Genomic DNA, 21487 nt, shown 5'->3' with positions numbered 1-21487 from the left:
GACAACCTGTCCAGGCTTCACCTCAGCTCCCATCCAGTAACAGCCAGGATAGGCTTCAACGCACCGCAAAGCTGAATGGGAAGAAAATGCAAGGAACTCTGTCGAGCTCTCAATACATTTATACAGGCTTACACTCGATACTAAAGTCATAAATGATTTCACAAGACTCAAGTACAGACGTCATCCAAAGCTGTTTCCCATCATTTGTAGAACAAGAAAGAGAAAATCCTCTTCAGGCGAGCTCTGACTAGACAAGTGGAGGGCATGCAGCAGGACGCATGACGCACGATGCACAAACAATTACTGTGAATTCTCCGGTCAGTTACTTGTGCTATTCTCACATCTCTGCAGTCTTAATCCACACAGACTTTGGATTCCACAGCTGGGAGGCTAAAAGCTAATTGCTTTCTCACATCCACCTGTAGAAAACTTTAGGGCAGTGCTGCAGGCGTGAAAGCATCTTTTCAATGCCCAAATCTGAAACATGAACAAAATTTTATACAAAGTTCAAGGACTCTTTTACCTCTTAATTCCAGAAACAATTCTCACTTTAACCAAGGGGCAGCCTCCAGAGATGAAAAATCAACTGAGTGCAGACATGCTAAAAGTCTACAGTTTCTTCAGTTCAGTTCAATTCAGTAATAGTTATATATCGCCAATCCACAACAACAGTCCCCTTAAGGTGCTTTATATTGTAAAGTAAAGGCCTTATAATAATACAATCAAATAATCAAAGACTCGCTATGAACAAGCACTTGGTGACAGTGAAAAGGAAAAACTCCCTTTGAACAGGAAGAAACTTCCGGTGGACCCAGGCTCAGGGAAGGGCAGTCATCTGCTGCGACCCGCTGGGAGTGAGGGGAGGAAGACTGGACAAAAGACATGTTCTGGTATAAAGCCAGAGATTAATAATAACTAATGATTAAATGCAGAGTGGTGCATAAACGCACAGTGGATGGAGAAAAAAAAACGTGGGTGAAGAAGAAACGCTTAGTGAGCAGCCTCCCAGCAGCCTACGCCTATTGCAGCATAACAAAGGGAGGATTTAGTGTCGCCCTAACTATAAGCTTTATCGACAAGGAAAGTTTGAAGCCTAATCTTAAAAGTACAGAGGGTGTCTGTCTCCCGAATCCCAACTGGCAGCACAGAAGAGGGGCCTGAAAGCTGAAGGCTCTGCCTCCCATTCGACTTTTAAATATCCTCGGAACCACAAGTAAGCCAACAGTATGAGAGCGAACTGCTCTACTGGGATGACACGGTACTGTGAGGTCATTAAAATAAGATGAGGCCTGTATATGAAAGACCTTGAATGTTAGGAGAAGGATTTTAAATTGGGTTCCAGTGGCCACTTGAGGCTGGATACGAAAGGAAGTTGATCCCCAAGTGCCCAGCTATGAAATATATGTTTAGACCCTGGCAAAAAAATGGTTTTGGTGTCCTTTCCCTTTATGACAGTTGTGTAGTAGGTACATTTAAGTAGCCAGTCGGCGTCTGCTAGGCCCCTCCTCACTCTGTGCTGCCCGTGCCTTTTAAAGCATTTAAACTAAACTACCTGCAGAATCCTACAGCTTCCTGTAACACTGCAAGCTGATCTTCCACATACGGTCATTTCTGACTAACATTGATGGCATCGTATCGACTGTGTTCATCTTTTACATTCAGTCTATGATTTCGCCCACACACACTAGCAGCATCTTTAAAACAACACACCTTCTCAGAGTGAGAGATTAATGCACATATTTTCACTCCATACACTGTGTGTGTCTGTACAAGCACAGCGGGCAAGGTCAGACCGGCCGTTTTAAGGTGTCTGCCCACCTGAGGTTATCTAATTCCCCTGTGGTTATCCAAGCAGTCAGGTTAACTGCTGCTGGCTCCTCTAACTGGTAGACGTGTCTTTTTCACTCTGTCCTTTTATTGCCCTGTTTGTATCTGCCATTCCCAGCCAAACACCATATCTCTCACGCTATCACACACTGTATTTACTCTTTATCTGTCTCCCAGCCATTTTCTGTGTCTGACCTACCTTCTTGCCCTATCGGGGGCGCTTTTCACATTCCGCAAATCTATCCATCATCTCGTCTAATCCTCCACTTTTTCCTCTGCAGTCTGAACACCTCCACCGCTGTCCCCCTACTGCTCATTGTCATTACATCCTTGACTGTTGCGCTCTCTGACAGCAAAGTCCTGATTGTCTTCCTGGTGTTATAATTACACCTTGTTCATTGCAGTCGCCTCGAAGACGCATGATTATCTCGGCAAACTAATCATCCGTCCAGATATGAGGATTAGACTCTTATCAAGTCAAAACATGTCAGTGAGCTACCTGGGATCCATCCCAAACAGTTTCCTGATGAGGTGATGGTGGATTTTAGTGGAGAAAATAAAATGATGGGTCGTTGATGGATTATGAATGAACTTGTGTCATCTCTACTATTCGACGCACACACATAGTGGGTTAGGATTTTACCAGCTTTACAGATTGCCAAGCATTTAAAAATCTAACAAGGGGACAGACTGTACTTTTCCTAGTTCACTGTTCCATGATCCTCTTCCCCACCTTCCTCTTCCTCCTGCAATGTTCACTGGGTTTAAAAATCCTGCTCATGCCGCTCTCTTTGCTGTCTGGAGATTATTCTCACCTCGCCGATACAAGACGGCTGAGCTATTCACCAACACCCGTCACAGGAGACTAGGAGGCAGACAAGCTGCAGTCACTCTTTATTATCATACGTCCTTCACTCGATGTCCAAGACAGTGTCAGCAGCCCAGGATCCTTCACTGCAGCTCACTGAGTATGACGCACGAGCAAGAGTGGTAGCAGAGATTAAATGGAGGTGAAAAAAAGGCAAAAAAAAGCATTTAAGGTAAGAGAAGGAGTAAAATATCATTTTTCTGAATTGCTTTTGATTAAAAGTGGCAGAAGACTTGGTGTAAATGCACAAGATGATGGACAGTAGGGGAGATAAAAGGAGAGAGCGAAAAGCGGTGAAGAAAGAAGTTCAAGAAGGGACAAGGTGAGCGGAGGCAGTCTGGGATGGTTTGCTGTCAAAAGTAATCGAGAGGAAGTTTTACTCTGAGGAAGAAGGAAAACGCCTCAGGAGATGTTTCCCATATAGAATTATTCAGGAGTAACGCCGCACGCGGGGGAATATGAGCCGAGAAGGAGGCTGCCCCAAGTTCTTATCACACTTTTTGAACAAAAGCTAGGTCACACAAATATTACAAACCATGACACTTTGGAGCTTCACCTCTTTTCTTTCCCCACAGTGGAGCCTCCACGATCAGCAGACTATACAACACACAAAGCTTTTGACTTCATCTTTCAAATTTTCTTCAGTGATGACCTTTCGACACTAAAGGGAGCTATTATGGTTTTCCTTATTTTCTGTGATATATCTACTGTTACAGTGATGAATGCTCAACCTACAAAGTTTAAAACATGAAGTCACCATATGAGCTCCCCTGTGAGAGTGGATATCCCTAATATTTGGACTTGCTGCTTTTTATTACCAGAAACCAGTTTCCAAAAAACAAAAGTTAGCAAAGTGTTCTCATATTTTTTCCTCTTCTTAGTTCAGTTTAAGAAAACAAACTGCTGCTGTCATCTGTTCAGTCAACAGTTTTTCTTATTTACACATGTTTTAGTCCCGATGGAGCACTTAGCTACGCTTAGTTACGCTTAGCTACGAATCATGTGGACAGATTTGTGGATAATAAATGATTGAAGTGGTCCTATTATTCTTCCTAAAGCTTCATATTTTTATCCTTGGACTCCACATAACTTAATCATAATCATTTTATTTATATGACAGATGGCCCCTCAGTTGATCCATCCCCTGAAACGAGCTGTTTTAGCTCCTCTCCCTTTAAGCCAAACTTTTTCTGATAAAGAAACTCTGCTTGGAAGCATCCACAATTTTAATATGACAAAAATAAGGAAAAGTAAAACAGTTGCACATTACCAACAACTCAGTTATTATTTATTTAATAATAATTCCTTATTGATATTTGATAATTACTTCTGTCTTACTTATTTATTCTGCATTTAAAAGCAAGTATCTTAAGTGTGTCTGTTTATTGGAGAGCCTCTAGAAACAAACTGATTTTAAGTATTGCTGTCACCTGACTTAACTTACACCCTCATGTAATATTCCTCAGCTTCTCTTTGGCTCTACATCAGTTCACCACAGTGCTCTCAATGACTTTACAGGGTTATGTTAGAGCTCTGAAATACGCATGCACACAGTCATGTTTTCATATCTTAGTGGGAACATCTAATTGACATACTGCTTTCCCTAGCCACTTACCATAACCCTCAGCTTAAACCTAACCATAACCTAATTGTAAACCTGACACTAAAACCACATTTTGAGCCTCAAAAACGCCTTCAAACTCGTGGGGACGCGGATTTTATCACCATAAAGGCTGTTAGTCCCCACAAGTACAGTAACATTCGAATCATTGGTCCCCACAAAGATATATAAACATAGTACACACACACACACACACACACACACACACACACACACACACACACACACACACACACACACACACACACACACACAGAGTGGGTCATTTGTATTTCAAGGCCTGGGATAATCAGAGTTGAAAAGTTGGGGAGGTTGAGGAGAGTCCACAGTGGTAGTGACAGAGTAAAAGTAGAGTAAAATGTGAGGTAACCAGTTTTGAACCGCACAAAGCGCAGACGTTACATTTAGACTCTGTGTGTCTACAAGGCTTCATGGTCAATAGAATTAAATAAATATGATTTTTTTTTAAAACCCTGTGAGATTTGTCTAGAAAAAGAATCAAATCACTCTATATCAGGGGTCTCGAACCCCAGTCGTTGAGGGCCGGTGTCCTGAAACTTTTCCACGTGTCCCTGTTGCAACACACCTGAATAAAATTAATAGGTCGTTAGAAAGACTATAGAACTTGAGTGCATGCTGAAGTGGCAACCCCTAACCCTACTCAAGTAAATATAAGTAAATGTAAGTGTTTGGAAGAATGCACTTCTAACAGTACTTTTATTGCACCATGTTCATTCACTCATGAGCTGCTGTAACATGAATCAAATGGCTGAATTACCATCTCAGCATGCAGTCAAGTTCTATAGAGTCTTGCTAATGACCTACTAGTAGTATTCAGGTGTGTTGCACCAGGGATGCATGGAAAAGTTTCAGGACAGCGCCCCTTGAGGACTGGAGTTCGAGACCCCTGCTCTATATACAAAAAACAAATCATATTTATTGCTCGCTTTCAAATTCATCCAATTCAATATATAAATAAAACAGGTTTACATGCTCACTGTGTCACATTCCTTTAAAGTGACCAGCTTGGAAACTTCCCAGATTTTCTGCATGCTCCCCCTGAGGACGGATTCAACTCCTCCGCTTTAAAATGTCTGAAAAGCAGCTGCCCCTCTAGGCTTTGCTGTTTCAGTCTTCAAGGTGTTCATTTGCTCATAGTGTTGCCCATTTTTTCTTAATGTGAAATGTAGACACAGACAGATCACATTACTTCTAAAAAAAGACCACATGTAGTTACTTCTAACTTTCTAACAGCTCAATAAAAAACCAAATCCCCTGCATGCTCAGTGTGCTACAGTCTGTGCTGCTGATTACCCACTTACAGAGGATTACGCCCACTTTGCTGCACATATTAGTGCTAAAACCACCTCCAGGCTCCCTAATGCAGCTCAGCAATTATAATTTTAAACTCTGCTGTGATAATGAAATCATTTATCTGTCTCACATCATTTACTTTAACTTTTAGGCTTATGAGAACAAAAGCAGCTATCAGGTGTTAACGTCGACAGCCTGAGTTTATGCCATCCTGTCTTTAAGCAGGTCAAGCATTGAAAAAAAGGCTTAAAGCTGAAAAAGCACATGTGTTAGGTAGATTCAGCTTCTAATACCTGCCCGTGGTTCCACAGTCCGGTTGCCATTCTGGTCCATGAAGACAAATCTACCTCCAGTGAAGTCAGAGCCATAGTCAGACAGGTACAGGAGCGAGGTGTAGTCGAAAGAGCCATAAGTCACCTGTCAGACAGTGAGAGAGGAGGAAAGCACGAGTTGAGAGCTGAACCCCGCGCTGGTAGTCCAATCAAGGTTGTGTTGATGGATGATGGTGTTGGGCATCAGCAATGGCCACAGCTCACCTATCACAGTGATTTGTAGCTCATTTTTCCACTGATGCATCACATTAATATTAGCATTATAATAATACTCAGAGTCAATTGAATCTGCCTCGCTATAATTTCATGTCTCATCTCCATATTCAACCAACACTCGCAACACACGTGTCACAAGTTCATTCCCAGACTTCCGCACGCTTTAAAATTTAATGTCTTCATGTGGAGCAGCAGCATCGCTCCATCATCATGAGCTGACAGGTAAAAACACAAGCAGAATATTTCTGACTGCTGGCTTGATTTTTGAATTAGAGCTAGTGCAGTGTTCACTATGGCGACTCCTAAAGGGAGCAGCTAGAAAGAAAAAGAAGAAAGGAGGAGTGACACCGCGCTTAGTAAAACATTTTTTCTCCTTTGTTTGTCCTTGAGAAACACCGCTGTAGACCTATCAGTCTAAGATAGAAAAAACCCCACAAAAAAACAGCAAGTGTTATAACTCACCACTGTTTTATTCCACATCATCAGCATCATGCTATACATTATTGTTTTAATGGCTTTCTGGGGGACTTGATGCAAGTGCACCTCTGTCCTCTCAGTACAATTTATCCCTTGGATTAATAAATTATATTCTGATTCTGATCCTCGCACCAACAGACAAACTGACCAGCAGCCTGTGTGAAAAAAGAAATTTATCAATATGACAAAAAACAACAAAAAAAAGGATCAGTTATGTCTGTTTGGTTTCATTTTAATGGAGATGGTAAGGAGGTACAAACTAGTGTTTTTGGAGCTTGGCTCGAGTGCATTACAGTTTTTATATGCACATTAGTGGGTTTTCGAACACAATTGTTCCTAAATGGTGTGGCTCCTGATTCTGTAACACACAGACATTATTACTGCCAATGCAGAGGCCAATTCTGTACTCTTAAAGAGAGCCCCAGTGGCCAGCAGCCATATGCTGGAAAGTATCACAGTGCAAAACACCACATTCCCGACACAAGCATCAAAAATTCAAGACGGGCAGAATGGATTACTTTATCATCTGCAGGAAACCAAAACTAACAACTAGCACAGCACAATCTCTATATATCTAAAGAAAAGAGGGGAAAAACTATCATGCAAGCCTGGTTAATGCTGCTGATTTCATATGTCACAAATGTGTTCCCGGAACCTTCACAATACAAAAAAAAGAACAGACAGCATGCCTTTGGCTTTTTCTTTGTTGTACCTCCGTGACAAAAGGTTTGAAAAGCACTGACCTAAGGCTCCGGTAGAGTCTGCCTATGGAGCGTCACTCCTGTGGATTCCAAAAGTTATTGTATGGATTCTTACTCAACACTGTTTTTAAAAGCTACAAAAAGCATTTGCAGCTGTGGAACCGTTCACGCATGCATTTAATGCATATCGCTTCATGAAGCATATCCCTGAAGGTTTTATCCATCACACTGTAAAAGAAGCAGCAGCAGCTCTCTTTCTGTACATTTTGGCTCCACGTGAGGTCCCCAGGCTCTGAGGCACAGTTTGGATCCACTCACTGTAGTTCCACACATAAAACATTAGGTTAAATGTCCCACCTGCATGTTCTTTACAGGCAGGTGAATTGGTTACTTTCTGCATAAACTCATTGTGAAGTTCCTTTGTGTATACACCACACAGCTTCTCCCACAGCAGGATGGCAGCCACCTGTTTGTGCCCACTGTGTCAGCGGCTCATGTGGAAAAAGAAGAGCTTTGTCTTTACGTCTCTCAGAGATTACCTGCTGCCAGCTCCTCCCTCCCACTCCCCCCATCGTATCTGTAATCACTCAAATACAAGTCAAAAAGATGCCGCTTTGAGCAGCAGCAAGCTTTATTCATGGGAAGTGAACTGTTGCCTGTTTCTGCAGAACAACTAATAGCAGTGCTAACGTGAAAGCGCCTGATCTCAAAACCTTAATAAATCATCTGAAGTAAGCTGAGAGGGAACAAGAAACGGCTGCCTCTCTTATTTCAGAGCAAGAGCGCTCTCACTTCAAAGAGAGAACAAAAGTTAGCTGCTAAGAGTTTTATGAATCCCTGAAACGACGTCAAACCGACATCGTTCACAAAGCGCTCGTAAGTGTTTCCAATCGAGTTCTACAATAGGAAACTTTAACAATGCATGAACATTTGTCTCTTTGTGCGTGTGCCTGAACGTCTGTGTTCTCCAATTAGAGAAGAGTGTGAAATGGAAATATAGTGTAACCATGGGGACTGAGAAGCTGCCTGAAGTTTGAATCATGTTATGTAAGGTGTTATTTTTGGCTAACGTTTAAACACATTTTACTAACATATACTGTAAATCTGAAAAGTTAACATATTACTGAGATTTACAATGCCAGGAAACACACCTAGCACGCATCTGTTAATAGTAAAAGCCAATTGTTGCTTATACACTGTTACTGTAACAGAAGCTCACAGCAAACGCTGCTAAAGTTTCAAGAGGATTTTGCAGGTCTGAAAACCAAACTAGTGAGTTTGAAGATGCTTAAAATCCCCTAGGATTTAAAGTCATGTGAAAAGTAATTTACATTCCATTGAATGTAGTTAAATGTAGAAGCTAGTTAGAATATCTAACTGGCTTTCTAGACTTAAAAGAATCCACAACTTTGAAAAAATGGTTTAGCGTGCATCTTACAATGACTGCACAGAAAGCAAAGAGAACAGCACGCCTTAAACATCAGTTTTAAATAGGACAGGTTCCACCTATCTGGAAACACTGAGTTACAAATTTGACATTCTGACACATTTATATTATTTCCAGACACCGATTCAAAGAAGTGCAAATGTTTACTTGATCATTAAAATTTAAATAAAATAAAATATTCTGCAGTAGATCAAAAACTGAAGAAAACCATGAATCAACATATGAACATTACCTGATGCTGCTGAAGTGAAGCAGAAAATGTTACAGAGGTTATATTAGAGACACAGCCAAGCGTTTTGCAATCTGGTAGAATTTTAAACGTTTAAATTTCTTTGGTATTGAACAGCAGAAATAAGACTTTCTTGTCGGAGGTGATTTTTAAGGCAAGGCAAGGCAAGGCAAGGCAAGTTTATTTATATAGCACAATTCAACAACAAGGTGATTCAAAGTGCTTTACAGAGACATTAAAAACAAAATAGATAAAAAGCATGATTTAAAATTGATTAAGACAAGCAAGCAAGCAAACAAACAAACAAACAAAACAGTATATAAAATCAAAAATCAAAACAGTAGATAAAATCAGAACAGTAGATAAAATCAGAACAGTAGATAAAATCAGTAGTTAAAATGTAAGTTTTGGAATTTAAGCTTAAAAGTGTGGATTTGGTGATTTATTCAAAAGCAGCTGAGAACAGGTGAGTCTTCAACCTGGATTTAAATAAACTGAGTGTTTCAGCTGATCTGAGGCTTTCTGGGAGTTTGTTCCAGATATAAGGAGCATAAAAGCTGAATGCAGCTTCTCCGTGTCTGGTTCTGATTCTGGGAACTGATAAAAGACCGGATCCAGATGACCTGAGAGATCTGGAAGGTTCATACTGGGTCAGGAGGTCACTGATGTATTTTGGTCCTAAACCATTCAGAGCTTTATAGACTAGCATCAGAACTTTAAAGTCTATCCTCTGACGGAGGATAGACTTTAAAGAAAAGAAACAAACAAAAAAAAAACAGCAAAAGTAAGAGGGAATTCATGGTGATGTTTTTCAAATGTGAAGTGTAGTTTTGATCTTCTTTTGCTGCTGGTTCAGTGAATTTTGGTCGGACAGTGACAAAACCTGCAGCTTCAGAATCTGTGAGATGTTGGTTTCCACACCAGACGGCATGTCCGCGTATGAGGCTCTTTAGCTTTTAATTCCTTAAATACAGTGGGGGAAATAATCATCTGATCCCCTGTTGAATTTGTTTGTTTATAAAGATATCAGATAATTACACACACTCCAGATCTTAACTCATTCTGTGTGTAAAGCACACCTGTCCACAGAATCAGTTTCTTCCATTCCAGCCTCTCCTCCACCGTGGGCATGACCAAAGAGCTGTCAAAGGATGTCAGGGGACAAAACTGTACACCGGCACAAGGCTGGAATGAGCTACAAGAGACGTTTGATGAAAAGGTGACAGCTGTTGTTGCGATTACTCAAAAGATTTAAGAAACAAAATGACCATCAGTCGTCAATCTTGCTTGATGGGGTGAGGATGATCATGAGAAAGGAGGTAAATCAGCTCAAAACTACACGATGGGAGCTTGTTAACGATCTGAAGGCAGGTGGTCCACAAATGGTAACACACCTGCAGGGTCTCCTGCTCAAGAAGGCACAAGTTTGCTGACTTCTAAATAATTTACAGGAGCTATGGAGAAAGTGCTGCAGTCAGAATTGTTGCACTAATGCACCAAAATCGAGCTGTTTGGCAACAACTTGACCCGCCACGTTTGGAGGAAGAGAAATGCTCCATGATCCAAAGTAGTCAAAGGAGATTGGAAAGAAAAGCGTCAGGACTTCTTTAAGTTGCTTGAAGACATTTCACCTCTCATCAGAGAAGCTTCTTCGGTTCTAGGGTCAAATGGTGGAGAGTCCCAGATTTAAGCCCTGTGGGAGTGACCCCCTAATGATCCTCTACCTAATCACACGAGCCAAGGTGTGAAAATGGGTGTAGGTCACAATCAGCCAAGGTTTTGGGTGAACTCATTGTGAAACCTTGCCCCACCCTATCATGTGATTTCAAATGGTACAGGATGTCAGTGCGCGTTAAGGCGTCTGGGAAAGGATCTCAACACTGGATTATAGATGGCAGACAGTTGGTGTCGTAAACCACCGCCTCTGTTCAAAGATGGTCATTCACAGTGGACATAAATGGCTTCTTTCACTCCTCTTTCAAACCATCTGTCCTCTCTGTCCAAAATGTGAACATTGGTGTCCTCAAAAGAGTGACCTCTGTCCTTTAGATGCAGATGGACAGCCAAGTCTTGTCCCGTGGAGGTGGCTCTTCTACGTTTTGCCATGCGTTTATGAAGTGGCTGTTTGGTCTCTCCAATGTAGAGGTCTGGGAATTCCTCGCTATGCTGTACAGCATACACTACATTGTTAAGTTTGTGTTTAGGATTTTTGTCTTTGGGATGAACCAGTTTTTGTCCGAGTTTGTTGCTTGGCCTGAAGTACACTGGGATGTCATTCTTGGAGAAGACTCTCCTGAGTTTTTTTCTGATACACCGGCTACATAGGGGATGACAATGTTGTTATGTTCGTCTTTCTGATCCTTCCTAGTTGGGATCCAAAGTACGCCATCTCCACAGTCAAGCACAGAGGTGGAAACATTATGCTTTAAGCCTGTTTTTCCTACTAAGGGTACAGAATGACTGCATTACAGAGCCACGTACCAAACAATCTTAACAGAGAAACTTCTTAACTAAGAACACTGGTGGGTCATGGATGGGTCAAACACACAACAATGTCCCTTCAACTGATGTGGGGCTGCACCATTTTATATGTTTGTCACAACACACATTCATCTGACCCATTGTCAGTGTAAAATAATAATGAGTGTATGCAAGATGCTGTCTTCGTGTGATACAGTGTGACACAGACTTTGTAAAAATGGACCAGGTGCTATTTGTAGCTGTGAAAAGATCTGAGTGTCTGGTGAAAATGCATTTGTTTGGTGGAGTTGCAAACATTGTCTGAAGTGAGTGCAATTATCCTTGGTGGGTGCATCGGAGCGGTTGTATTTCAGGGTAAATCCAGAGTGATTACCATGTTAGTAAGTTGATGTGCAGCTTTACTCCAGCAAAAGGCAAAGAAGGGTCGGGAATGAACAGGCTACTTGACACTCGTGTCTTCACCTTCAATTCCATTTCATTACAACGCCAGATATGAGATAAAACACACTCTCTGTGCTGTCACACCCCAACTGCTGCTATGACACCGCATCAGTGCTATGATCGATGGGGAGAGAAATCGACCACCGAAGACGGCCGAGGGCCATTTAAATTTAAATGAGGGTTGGGTTGGCCAATTAGCCCCAAAATAGCAGCAGAGACAGATGGAGGGGAAAAAAGTGGCTCTTTCTGATTAAGTTTTACCAGCTGTCAAAGGCCAGCAGGAGACGATTAGGTGGCAAATATTAATATGGCCACAGGGCCCACATTAGGTGTTAAGTATACACCAAGGATGAAGCGAAGGCAAACAAGAATAATCTTAGAAAGATAGCACAATCATGGTCGTCACAAGCAAAGTGAACATGTAAGAGAAACATGTCTCGTTTCTGCTTCGTGTAGCAGGAGAACCACAGAATAATATTCAGACTGGCGTGCAGTTTAAACACTATTGCAAAAGCAGCATTCAGGGACACCTCTTAAATTTTAAAGTGTTTTTCTTTCACCAGCTCTTTGGTAACACATTAAAAAAATACCATAATACATTCTTCCAATAAGAAAAGTCATCTCAGAATTTACCTACTAACACATTTCTCACTTTCAATAACATAATTTGTAAGCCATGAAAAGTTTGTGGTCTTTTCCTATCAAAACACATCTAACTCAAGTTGCCTCAAGGTCTTCTTTCAAACGCAGAGCAGAGAATGTCTCATGACAATGACCAAAGTGTAAAATGAAAGAGCGAGATTAAAGCAGCAAGCTTTAAAGCTGCACCTCATGAATAGAAATTATGACTGAATGATGTAGGATGTGAAGAGTTTACATAACAGAGCAGAGACATGGGCTACAGGAAATTAACAACCTGCCTTGCGGGGCAATGTCACCTATTTGAAGCCATGATCTATGTAAAACCATGTCTAAATGTGAAACGGCAGCTGTTTCAGAACTGCTGAACTGATGGTATAAGGCAGACGTTCCCAAAGTGTGGGGCCCGCCCCCTAGGGGGGGCGCAGAGCTATTGCAGGGGGGGCGCGGCATGAAAAGGGAAAAAAACAAAAAAACAAAAACAACGCTTGGACACTGCTAGCACGGGGCGCCCACACAAACGCAAAGCAGGAGATGAAGCATTGCTGAATATGTTTCCAAATCAACTTCATTCTAAGCTAAAGACTAGAAAATATGGTGAAGCATATCTTCCCTTTGGTTTCACCTGCACAAGTGCTGAGGTAGGTCTCCCTGCAGAATTAGTTTTCCCTGCATCGGGAGCAGCGCTGGGCTGTTCAAATCACGGAGAAACAGTATCCCACAGCTGTTTATGTTTTTGAACCCATTTTGCAGAGGGATTTTTTGAAAAATGTATTGACAGCAATGTTGAACATTATTACACAGGAAAAAAAACAACTACATGTAAAATAATTACACCGTGATGCCTCTGCCTTTCTAAATGCAGGGACAGTAACTGCCTGTATATGTAAGCGTGCAAAACCTGCAGAGTCAGATTAACAGTATTTTGTCTCTATCTGCCATTCTGTAATTTATCCCATGTGAACAATAACATGGCGCACAGTGTGACGTGAAAAAAGGCACATACCTTTGACCTTGCGTGACAAACTCTGTATTCCTTGTCCACACGTAAACGCAAAAAAATGAGTTTTAAAAAATCTCCGTTCTCGGTGATTCGATACGCCGTTTACATGTGCCCGAAACAGCTGCGCGTTCAAAAATACCCGTGTAGGTGCGGACTGAGCGTAAAAGAGTTGGTAGTTTATTTTCTTACTACCTGTAATTTATTGCAGATTATTTGTATTTGCTTAATTGTTTAATAAATGTTTGAGGTGTGAAATAAACCGCAATGGAGCAAAATATGGGTGTGCGTGGTTGAAGGATGTGTTTGTGCGTGTGCGCGTGCACGGGGGCGGGGGGCGCGAACATTTTTCTTGTAAAACAAGGGGGGCCCAGCAAAAAAAGTTTGGGAACCACTGGTATAAGGGATGATCAAAAAATATTATTAGGTGTCACATATGTGGCAGATACAGACCGGAGTGAGCTTGGCACTACATGTTTGCAACCTCGCTCAAAGGTAGAAGGAAAAGTCTTCCAGTACTGACAACTTTCTCTTCTTTGAAAGTGACCTGGTAGCAAACAAACTGAGCTTAACAGAAATTCAGACCTTTGTTCATTTCAGAAAAGTCCACAATACATTTCAAGTGAGAACAAGATGTGGGTGGAGAGGCCTTGAGATCATTCTCACTGTTACTTTGATGTTGCAATAAGGTTCCCACCCAGTTCGACATGCCTGGAGATAATGAGATACACCCTTTTACTAACCTGAATGGAATCACTGGAGACACAAAATCCATGGGGCCACTGTTTTCTAATCTCACTTGATCTTCATCCTCTATGGGGGTCTCTCCGTCAGATAATTGACTTTAGCCTTCAATAACAAACCAGTGCTTTTTTGCACTCAGCTGCTATCTCGATAATTCAGCAATCCGGCACTGAAATTGTCCTGCTAATATTCCCTCAGAGTTTTGCGTCTATAAACAGTCTTGATAATTCAGGCCTGAGGCTGTAATTGCAGCCATTATCATATTATTACAAACGAAAGCTGAGGCGAGTGAGTTTATTCAATTTTACATCAATACCAACTAAAACAAATGTACAAGTGCAGCATTTTTCAGTGAATCCTGGAGAAATCCACCACTGTGTCAAGGCATCCCCCCGCCCCCTACCTCCACCCTCTTCTCACACTGTATGTATAGATGAGAACAGCTCCCCTGTGGAAACTCATTTCAGCGGCTTGTAGTGCTGGGCGATATGACGATATATATCGTGTGGACGATAGAAAAGTGTCTATCGTGCCATTTGTCTTCTACCGTTTCTATCGTTTCTAACCCTAACCCTTTACAACCGGTCGGAGCAGGCACACTCCGTTTTGCCTAACTATTTTTAAATCCCTGTAGAACTGGAACCACGTAAGGTAGCGCAATAAATTTTTTTGCATATGAAACCGTAGGAGTTGTACTTGCATCTTATTCCATTAGCTTGCCCTAGGTCACGTTTTCCTTCCACATATAGCTTTGCAAAAATTGCATAAAAAGCACTTCCAGCAACAAAAACATAATATTCCAGAAACACGCTTTGCCGATCCGATCAGCTGTTCATAACACTTCCTACGTTGGAATATAAGTCAGCGCGAACTATCTTATGTCCGCCATTACCTGTCCGAAACCGGAAATGACGTCATTTTCGCGGAAAATGTAGTTTTTTACCTTCAAAGCTTATGTTGGTGTTTTTAAAAGTCATGTTTGACTTTATGCTTTTCTGTATCGTTTCTGGGAGGCTTAGAAGTCAAATTACACTGTTGGAAATAGTTTATTTTGATGCACATGCTGTTTTTTTGCAAATTTGCATTATAATATTTATTTTCATTTTTCCTGTAGTATATAAAAATTATTGCATCTCAAAAATAAAACTATGAAGACACTCAAAATAAATTTCTCGTGGTTGGAAACTATGTTGTGCAACTTTTTTGTAATTACAGTTTTGAGGGATAAGCCTCTTAAATTTCTCTAACTAGAAATATATGTTTAAAAAAAACAAAAACGATTTTCAATTTTTTTTGTAGTTTATTGCACTTCTTTGCAATTTATGTAGTTACTATGGACTTAATGCATACATATTATTAAAATTTGGGCTATAACGGTTGTATTGATGTATAGCAACTTGAAATGCTCCCACAAATGGCACTACAGCATGTAAAATTTAAAGATAAGCTCTGGCTGACTTGGTTCTATGGTAGGTCTTAAAGGGTTAAATAGCCTGTGGCAAATATATTAGTGTTGTCTTCTCACTATACATACTCTTAACTTTATGCAAGAGAAAATAAAGTATAAAAAAATGATATTTTTCGCAAAGAAACTCCGTCTTGTGGTTTTGCGACATGGTGCTGCTTTACGTGCACCCGGATTTGCGGCATGCTTTACGGTAACTCAAAACAAAGACTTCACCCTCTCCACTCGCTGTTTACAGACTGCATACTTTCCAGATGACCACAGGTCAGGTGGTATATCGTGATATATATCGTTATCGTGATATAAATTAATTCATATCGTGATGAATATTTTTTCCACTAGCGCTAGCGGCTTGTATGTGAAATCGAATTATTTCTGTCACCACCTAAACCTCAAGGACACGGTGAGTGTTGGAAGGTAGACTGACTGGTACATCAGAGGACTTTGTTTACAGGTTCAGCCAATCCATTGAAGATATCACCAAACATGATTCCCAGCAGAACCATTTAACAGCAGAGGATTACATTTTGGCCCTGGTTTGTATAACATATAAACATGTTAAATGTAAAGTTTAAATGACGAGTGGGGTAAAATGAGCAGATAGATTAGCTGAGTTTAACAATGTTGTGTTTACTAATCTGAACTAACCAGCAGCAGCTAGCTTCATAAGCATTTCCAGATACACTGATCATTATCCAAACTAGTTTGAGATGATCTTAGCTTCTTGATATGATGTGCTATCTCTGAAGCAACAATCAGTACGCTGTAGTCATAAAGGGATGGACACTATCAGCAACAATACTCAGCTAGGCCATGGTTTTAAAATGATGGTATTAAGGGCCCAGACTGTGCCAAGAAAATATCAACCACACCACTACACCACCACCAGTCTGAACCACTGATAGAAAACAGGAAGGATCCATGCTTTCATGTCATTTATACCAAATTCTGACAGTACATGTCAAAGTCACAGGTCAAGTGGTTATCTAAGTTACTGTTACCTTCCTATCAGTCTGCCCATTCCCCTCTGATCTCTGGCATCAGACATTTTCACAAACTGTATTCACTCACTGGATATTTTCTTTTATTTTAAAAATTCTTTTATTTTAAAAATTCTTTTATTTTAAAAATTCTTTTTAATCCCTGGAGATGACTGATTGGGGAAAAAAATCCACGGTTCATAAATAGTTTCTGAAATACCCAAACAAGTTCACAACCACGCCATGTTCTGAGTCACTCACGTCACCGTTCGTCCTCATCCTGATGCTCAATTTGAACTTTAGCCGGTTGTTGTCACCATGTCTACATGCCTGAATATATTAGGCTGCTGCCTTGTGATTGACTTATTAGATATCTGCATTAATAAGCAGCTGAACAGATGCACCTAATGAGGTGGCCAGTGAGCGTATACCACAATATAAAATTCATTAATTACCTTTATTGCACAGACTAATGACATGGACAGAGATAACTCACTAACATTAGTAAAAATTCATTTTTATTTCCTTATTCTGTTAATTTAATGATTAATGAGTTAGCCTACCTTATGAAACCTACCTTGTGGAGGGCTTTAAACTTAACAAGGTAACGTCGCTGACAACAACACATAATGTCTGACTGGTTCTTTAAATACTTTTGAACTTTTCGAGAACTTTTAGTTTTTCTTGCTTGTTCTGAAAAACAGACGAGGATCCGGTTTTTGTGCCTTACCTTATCAATGTGCGGGTGCCAGTACTCGTCGTGTTGGGTCTTGGCTGCCGTGCTGTTGATCCTGGAGAAGAAGGTGGGCTTGGTGAGGTACATCAAAGCTGGGTCCAAACCAAACGTCTGAGCAATAACTTCCTGGATTCGCCCACGCACATCTCTACCGGGGAAAAACAGACACAATATGACAGGTTGAAAGCTCTGACTTTATTTCTTCAAACAGAATGATTTATGACCGGGGTACACCGTCAGGCAGCGCTGCTCGAGCTTTTAAAAAAATATCCCAAATAAAGCTCTGCAGGGCTCAACAAGCACTGATATTTACACAAACGCTCGAGCACTAAAACTGCTATTAGCAAAAGGTTTGTGACAATGTTCAGTCATTTTGGTTCTATGTTACTTTTTAATAATAGAAAGGTTGTATGTGCACGTTGGGAACAACGAAACCTAAATATGTGTACATCTAAATGACGTAATAGTTGTATATTATCAATGCAAATAAAACAGGACATGTATTAACAACTAACATTGCGTATGTCACCATTTTAAAAATTCAGGTTTCTCTTTTTGGTTTAAACTCTAAAAATATACAGAAAGATTTTTAATAAAGGTTCCTTCATCACCTGTAAAGCTGGAAATCCTCTTGTGTGAATACATCCTTGAGCTGTTCCCCAAAATACCTGCAGTCACATCCCCACCGCACAACCACAGGCAGTTCCAGACACAGCCAATCAGAGACACAAACACAGAGAGAGGAGGGCAGGGGGGAAAACAGAGGAGAGGAGATGGGATCTGTTAGGAGAAATTAATATTTCACAGCACAGTGCACTATTATCCAGACAGGTATTCCCATCCAACCATCCAAACGCAACAGATTCTGAACATCTGACTGTTTCGCATGAGGAAGTCCCCAGCGGAGGGGAGGGTAAAAGGGTGGGAAGTGAGCTGGGAGTGCCACCATCACTGCTTCCTGATTAAAGTCAGCCAGATGCTCCCTGAGGATCTCGTGTCAGCCACCTGCGCTATGTGACTAGAGAGCGACGGAAGGAAACTAAGGCAGAAAACTGATTGTACCGGCGGTGATGAATGAGATTCGTGCGGGTCGCTGAACCTGGAGAGGACAGCTCACAGAGACCGGCATCATTAAGATTGATTGTCAACTCGATAGTTTGAGTAGATTTCTGCACATGATGTTGTAGGCGGTTCCTGCTGGGGAACAAACTGGAAAAACGTTGTTGACATAAGTACCGAGTGTCTAGGGCTGTAAAATGAAGCCAAGGCAGAAGCGCCAAAATCTGCAGTTCTAAAACGGAGTCAGTCCCCATAGATCAGCATGTTAAAATGTTTTCAGCCTGGTATCTAACACTGTTTTGCCTCTATGGATAGTTTCCCCATTCAAAAAAACGAACAGTCTATGTTTGTTACACAGTTTCTGTGTCGATCTATAGAAGAACAAATAAAAAACTGATGTACTTTCCCACCTGTATACGTTAACAAACTGTTTTCCCATCGACAAGGCTCCAGAGTGCAGGTCCAGTATGGAGGCCTGCAGGGTACAAACAAACAAAAACTGGAATCAGTGCAAATAACAACAAAAAACAAGTCAGCTGAACAAATAATTCCAAAGTGTTGATGTGCACTGGTACAAGCATGACACAGTGACCGTTTCAAGGGTCAACACTGATTTCCTCGGTGGCCTTTTTGTGGCGTTCTCCCTCTGCCCTTTACTTGTTATTGCTTATCAACTCCTCGGAGACACTGATCTGAAAATAAGTCATTTTCAAAGAAGTGTCTCTGTGGCTTCCCCTCGGTTGATGTGAGTGTCTTAACACTCCATAAACAGCTCCTTTATTGGCTGTGGACCAGGCCTGGGGGGGAGCGGAAAGCATTACTGGAGAGTGCCCGGAACATCCAGGCAGTCCCAGTTTCATCTTCCACAGCCACAGAGCCAAAGCTCTGGTTACTGCTCAAGCCTGCCCTCAAGTGCTGAGAGGGTCCATTACAGCAGTGGTGGTTTCTAGGTTCATACTGGAGTATTATTTCATTCACATCAACAGAAACACGGATGTTAAAACTACAACACATACACATTCCTGTTGTTGAGCAGGCTTACTAGAACTGCTGATAAAACTTCATCAGACAATAATTCCTAATAAATGTGCCACATACCAATTAGTTTTCTAAAAACTACAGCGCCCAGATGTTTAAGGAAACTGTCTAGACTTTCTCAAAAGAAGTCATTACATACCGAGTCATTTATATATCACACAGCCCATGACAGATTCAATGATTTTTTTTTTTATTTACAAAAAAAAACAAAACAAAAAACATCTGGATTTCCTTCTGTTCCACTGTCAGCTTTTTCTTTTTTTTAAAGATGGATGGGTTATTTAAAAGCTCTGCTCACACTCCCAGATAGATGTAGACAAATGCATACATTAATCATCCGAACAGTGTGGCATCATTTTGACGGAGAATACAAAGTTGAAGGGAGATGGCTCATAAACACACGGGCAGCTACTCTGTACTTATGGAACTGCCTCGAGTGTAGTCACCCTCAGTGTTCAGGGACACTGAGGGTGACTTGTTGTATTAAAACTTTCCCTCTGCAGATTGCCGCTTTGCAACAATCCCACAATAAAGCAGTCAAACAAAATACTGACTTTTAAGCTTTAAATAATTGTTTTTGCCTTATAAACTGTATTTCCATCTATATTTGCACATTTCACTAAATCCCTGTGCCCAATTCTCATTTTCCTGGCAAAAGAAAAAAAAATGTGTTTCTTAAAACAAATGTTTTTTTATTGTCCTCTGCTGTCCACTCTTCTTGTCATTGTTTGTTCTAATATGATGTCATCACTGTTTTTGTCCTTGTCACATGATCTGTAAATAGTGTCTCTGTATGTTTTTACCAACTTGTGTGTAACACCAACCTGCCAAAGGGTCTGCAGATGGAAATTACATGGAAACTGCATGGTCTGAAATTTTGGGTTGCATATAAGCATCCACATACCTGCAGAACATTTTTGTCACTTTGATCCAGTCGTGACAATCTTACTAGACTGAACCTACTAATGTATGAGCTTGAACATGACAGTATGACAGGATCTCATCTTACTAACTGGGTGAAGTTTCCGTCACTACTAATAAAAAAATGCTTCTGTCATGTTCCTCTAATACTTCTGTATCTATAAAGAGACTGAAATGTCTATAAAATGAAACTTTACATGACAGCATTTACCACGATAGGATGAATTTCACAACACTGCACACTCATTACAACTTATAGGACACGTGTGAATATCAAACTGGCTATAAAAATATACCAGCCATGATACAAAAACTCTAATACAACATACAATCAACACTCAAGCTGAGTATACAAGGTGGGAGTGGATGTTTTGGAGTGATGTCCACATTTCTCATGTTAGTTTTAACTTCAAAGGCTGTTTGCTAATATATTTCATGCTTTATTAGTATTAAAAACACAAACCACCTATTTAATCCTGTATAAAGGCACTTATTGAAAGCTTGCTGTCTCAGAGATAGCCGGGTTATCCCTGCCTCACTGTCATGTTATTCCAACAGCATTATTTGGGGATATACTCACTCCTCCCTCTGACCCAGCCAGAGCCAGCCCCCTCTCAGCCAACCTGTGTGCCAGAGACAAAAGCACAGAGAATAATTCAGCTGCACCGCGAAACACAGAAGATGATGAAGGGGAAAAGCACAAAGCGAGCAGGAAAGGGAGGGAGATGAGGCACAGCGCTCTCAGAATGACATTGTTTACCTCCTGAGTGTCTGAGCCTCCTCCCTCGTCACCACGCCGTCTGTGACTGCACGGCCACACTTCTGAGGGGTGCATCCTGAGGAGACGGCCAGGAGAGGTTTTCAAAAACAACAGGAGCATAAAAATAATTGTCTGGGCCACGCAGTAGACAGGGAGAGTGGGTAATAATAAAAGCAGTACTGCCAAAACAT

The 21487-nt window shown here is 41.0% G+C and overlaps 1 protein-coding gene across 1 annotated transcript in view; it reads right to left on the bottom strand.

The window, feature by feature from the left end:
- The window catches only part of ogfod3 (2-oxoglutarate and iron dependent oxygenase domain containing 3), a 34175-nt gene that overhangs the window by 8891 nt on the left and 3797 nt on the right, over positions 1–21487 (bottom strand). The window contains exons 3-8 of the mRNA XM_003438687.5: positions 21297–21372; positions 21117–21159; positions 18988–19052; positions 18130–18186; positions 17513–17666; positions 5924–6047 (exon numbers count right to left, since the gene is read on the bottom strand). Coding sequence (XP_003438735.1) covers positions 5924–6047; positions 17513–17666; positions 18130–18186; positions 18988–19052; positions 21117–21159; positions 21297–21372 — 519 coding nt within the window. The remainder of the gene's footprint in view (positions 1–5923; positions 6048–17512; positions 17667–18129; positions 18187–18987; positions 19053–21116; positions 21160–21296; positions 21373–21487) is intronic.

Source organism: Oreochromis niloticus, linkage group LG8 (assembly GCF_001858045.2).
Source record: "Oreochromis niloticus isolate F11D_XX linkage group LG8, O_niloticus_UMD_NMBU, whole genome shotgun sequence".
Classification (NCBI taxonomy): Eukaryota; Metazoa; Chordata; class Actinopteri; order Cichliformes; family Cichlidae; genus Oreochromis; species Oreochromis niloticus.
Note: the sequence above shows the minus strand (reverse complement) of the source record. Positions and strands in the feature narration are given on the sequence as shown.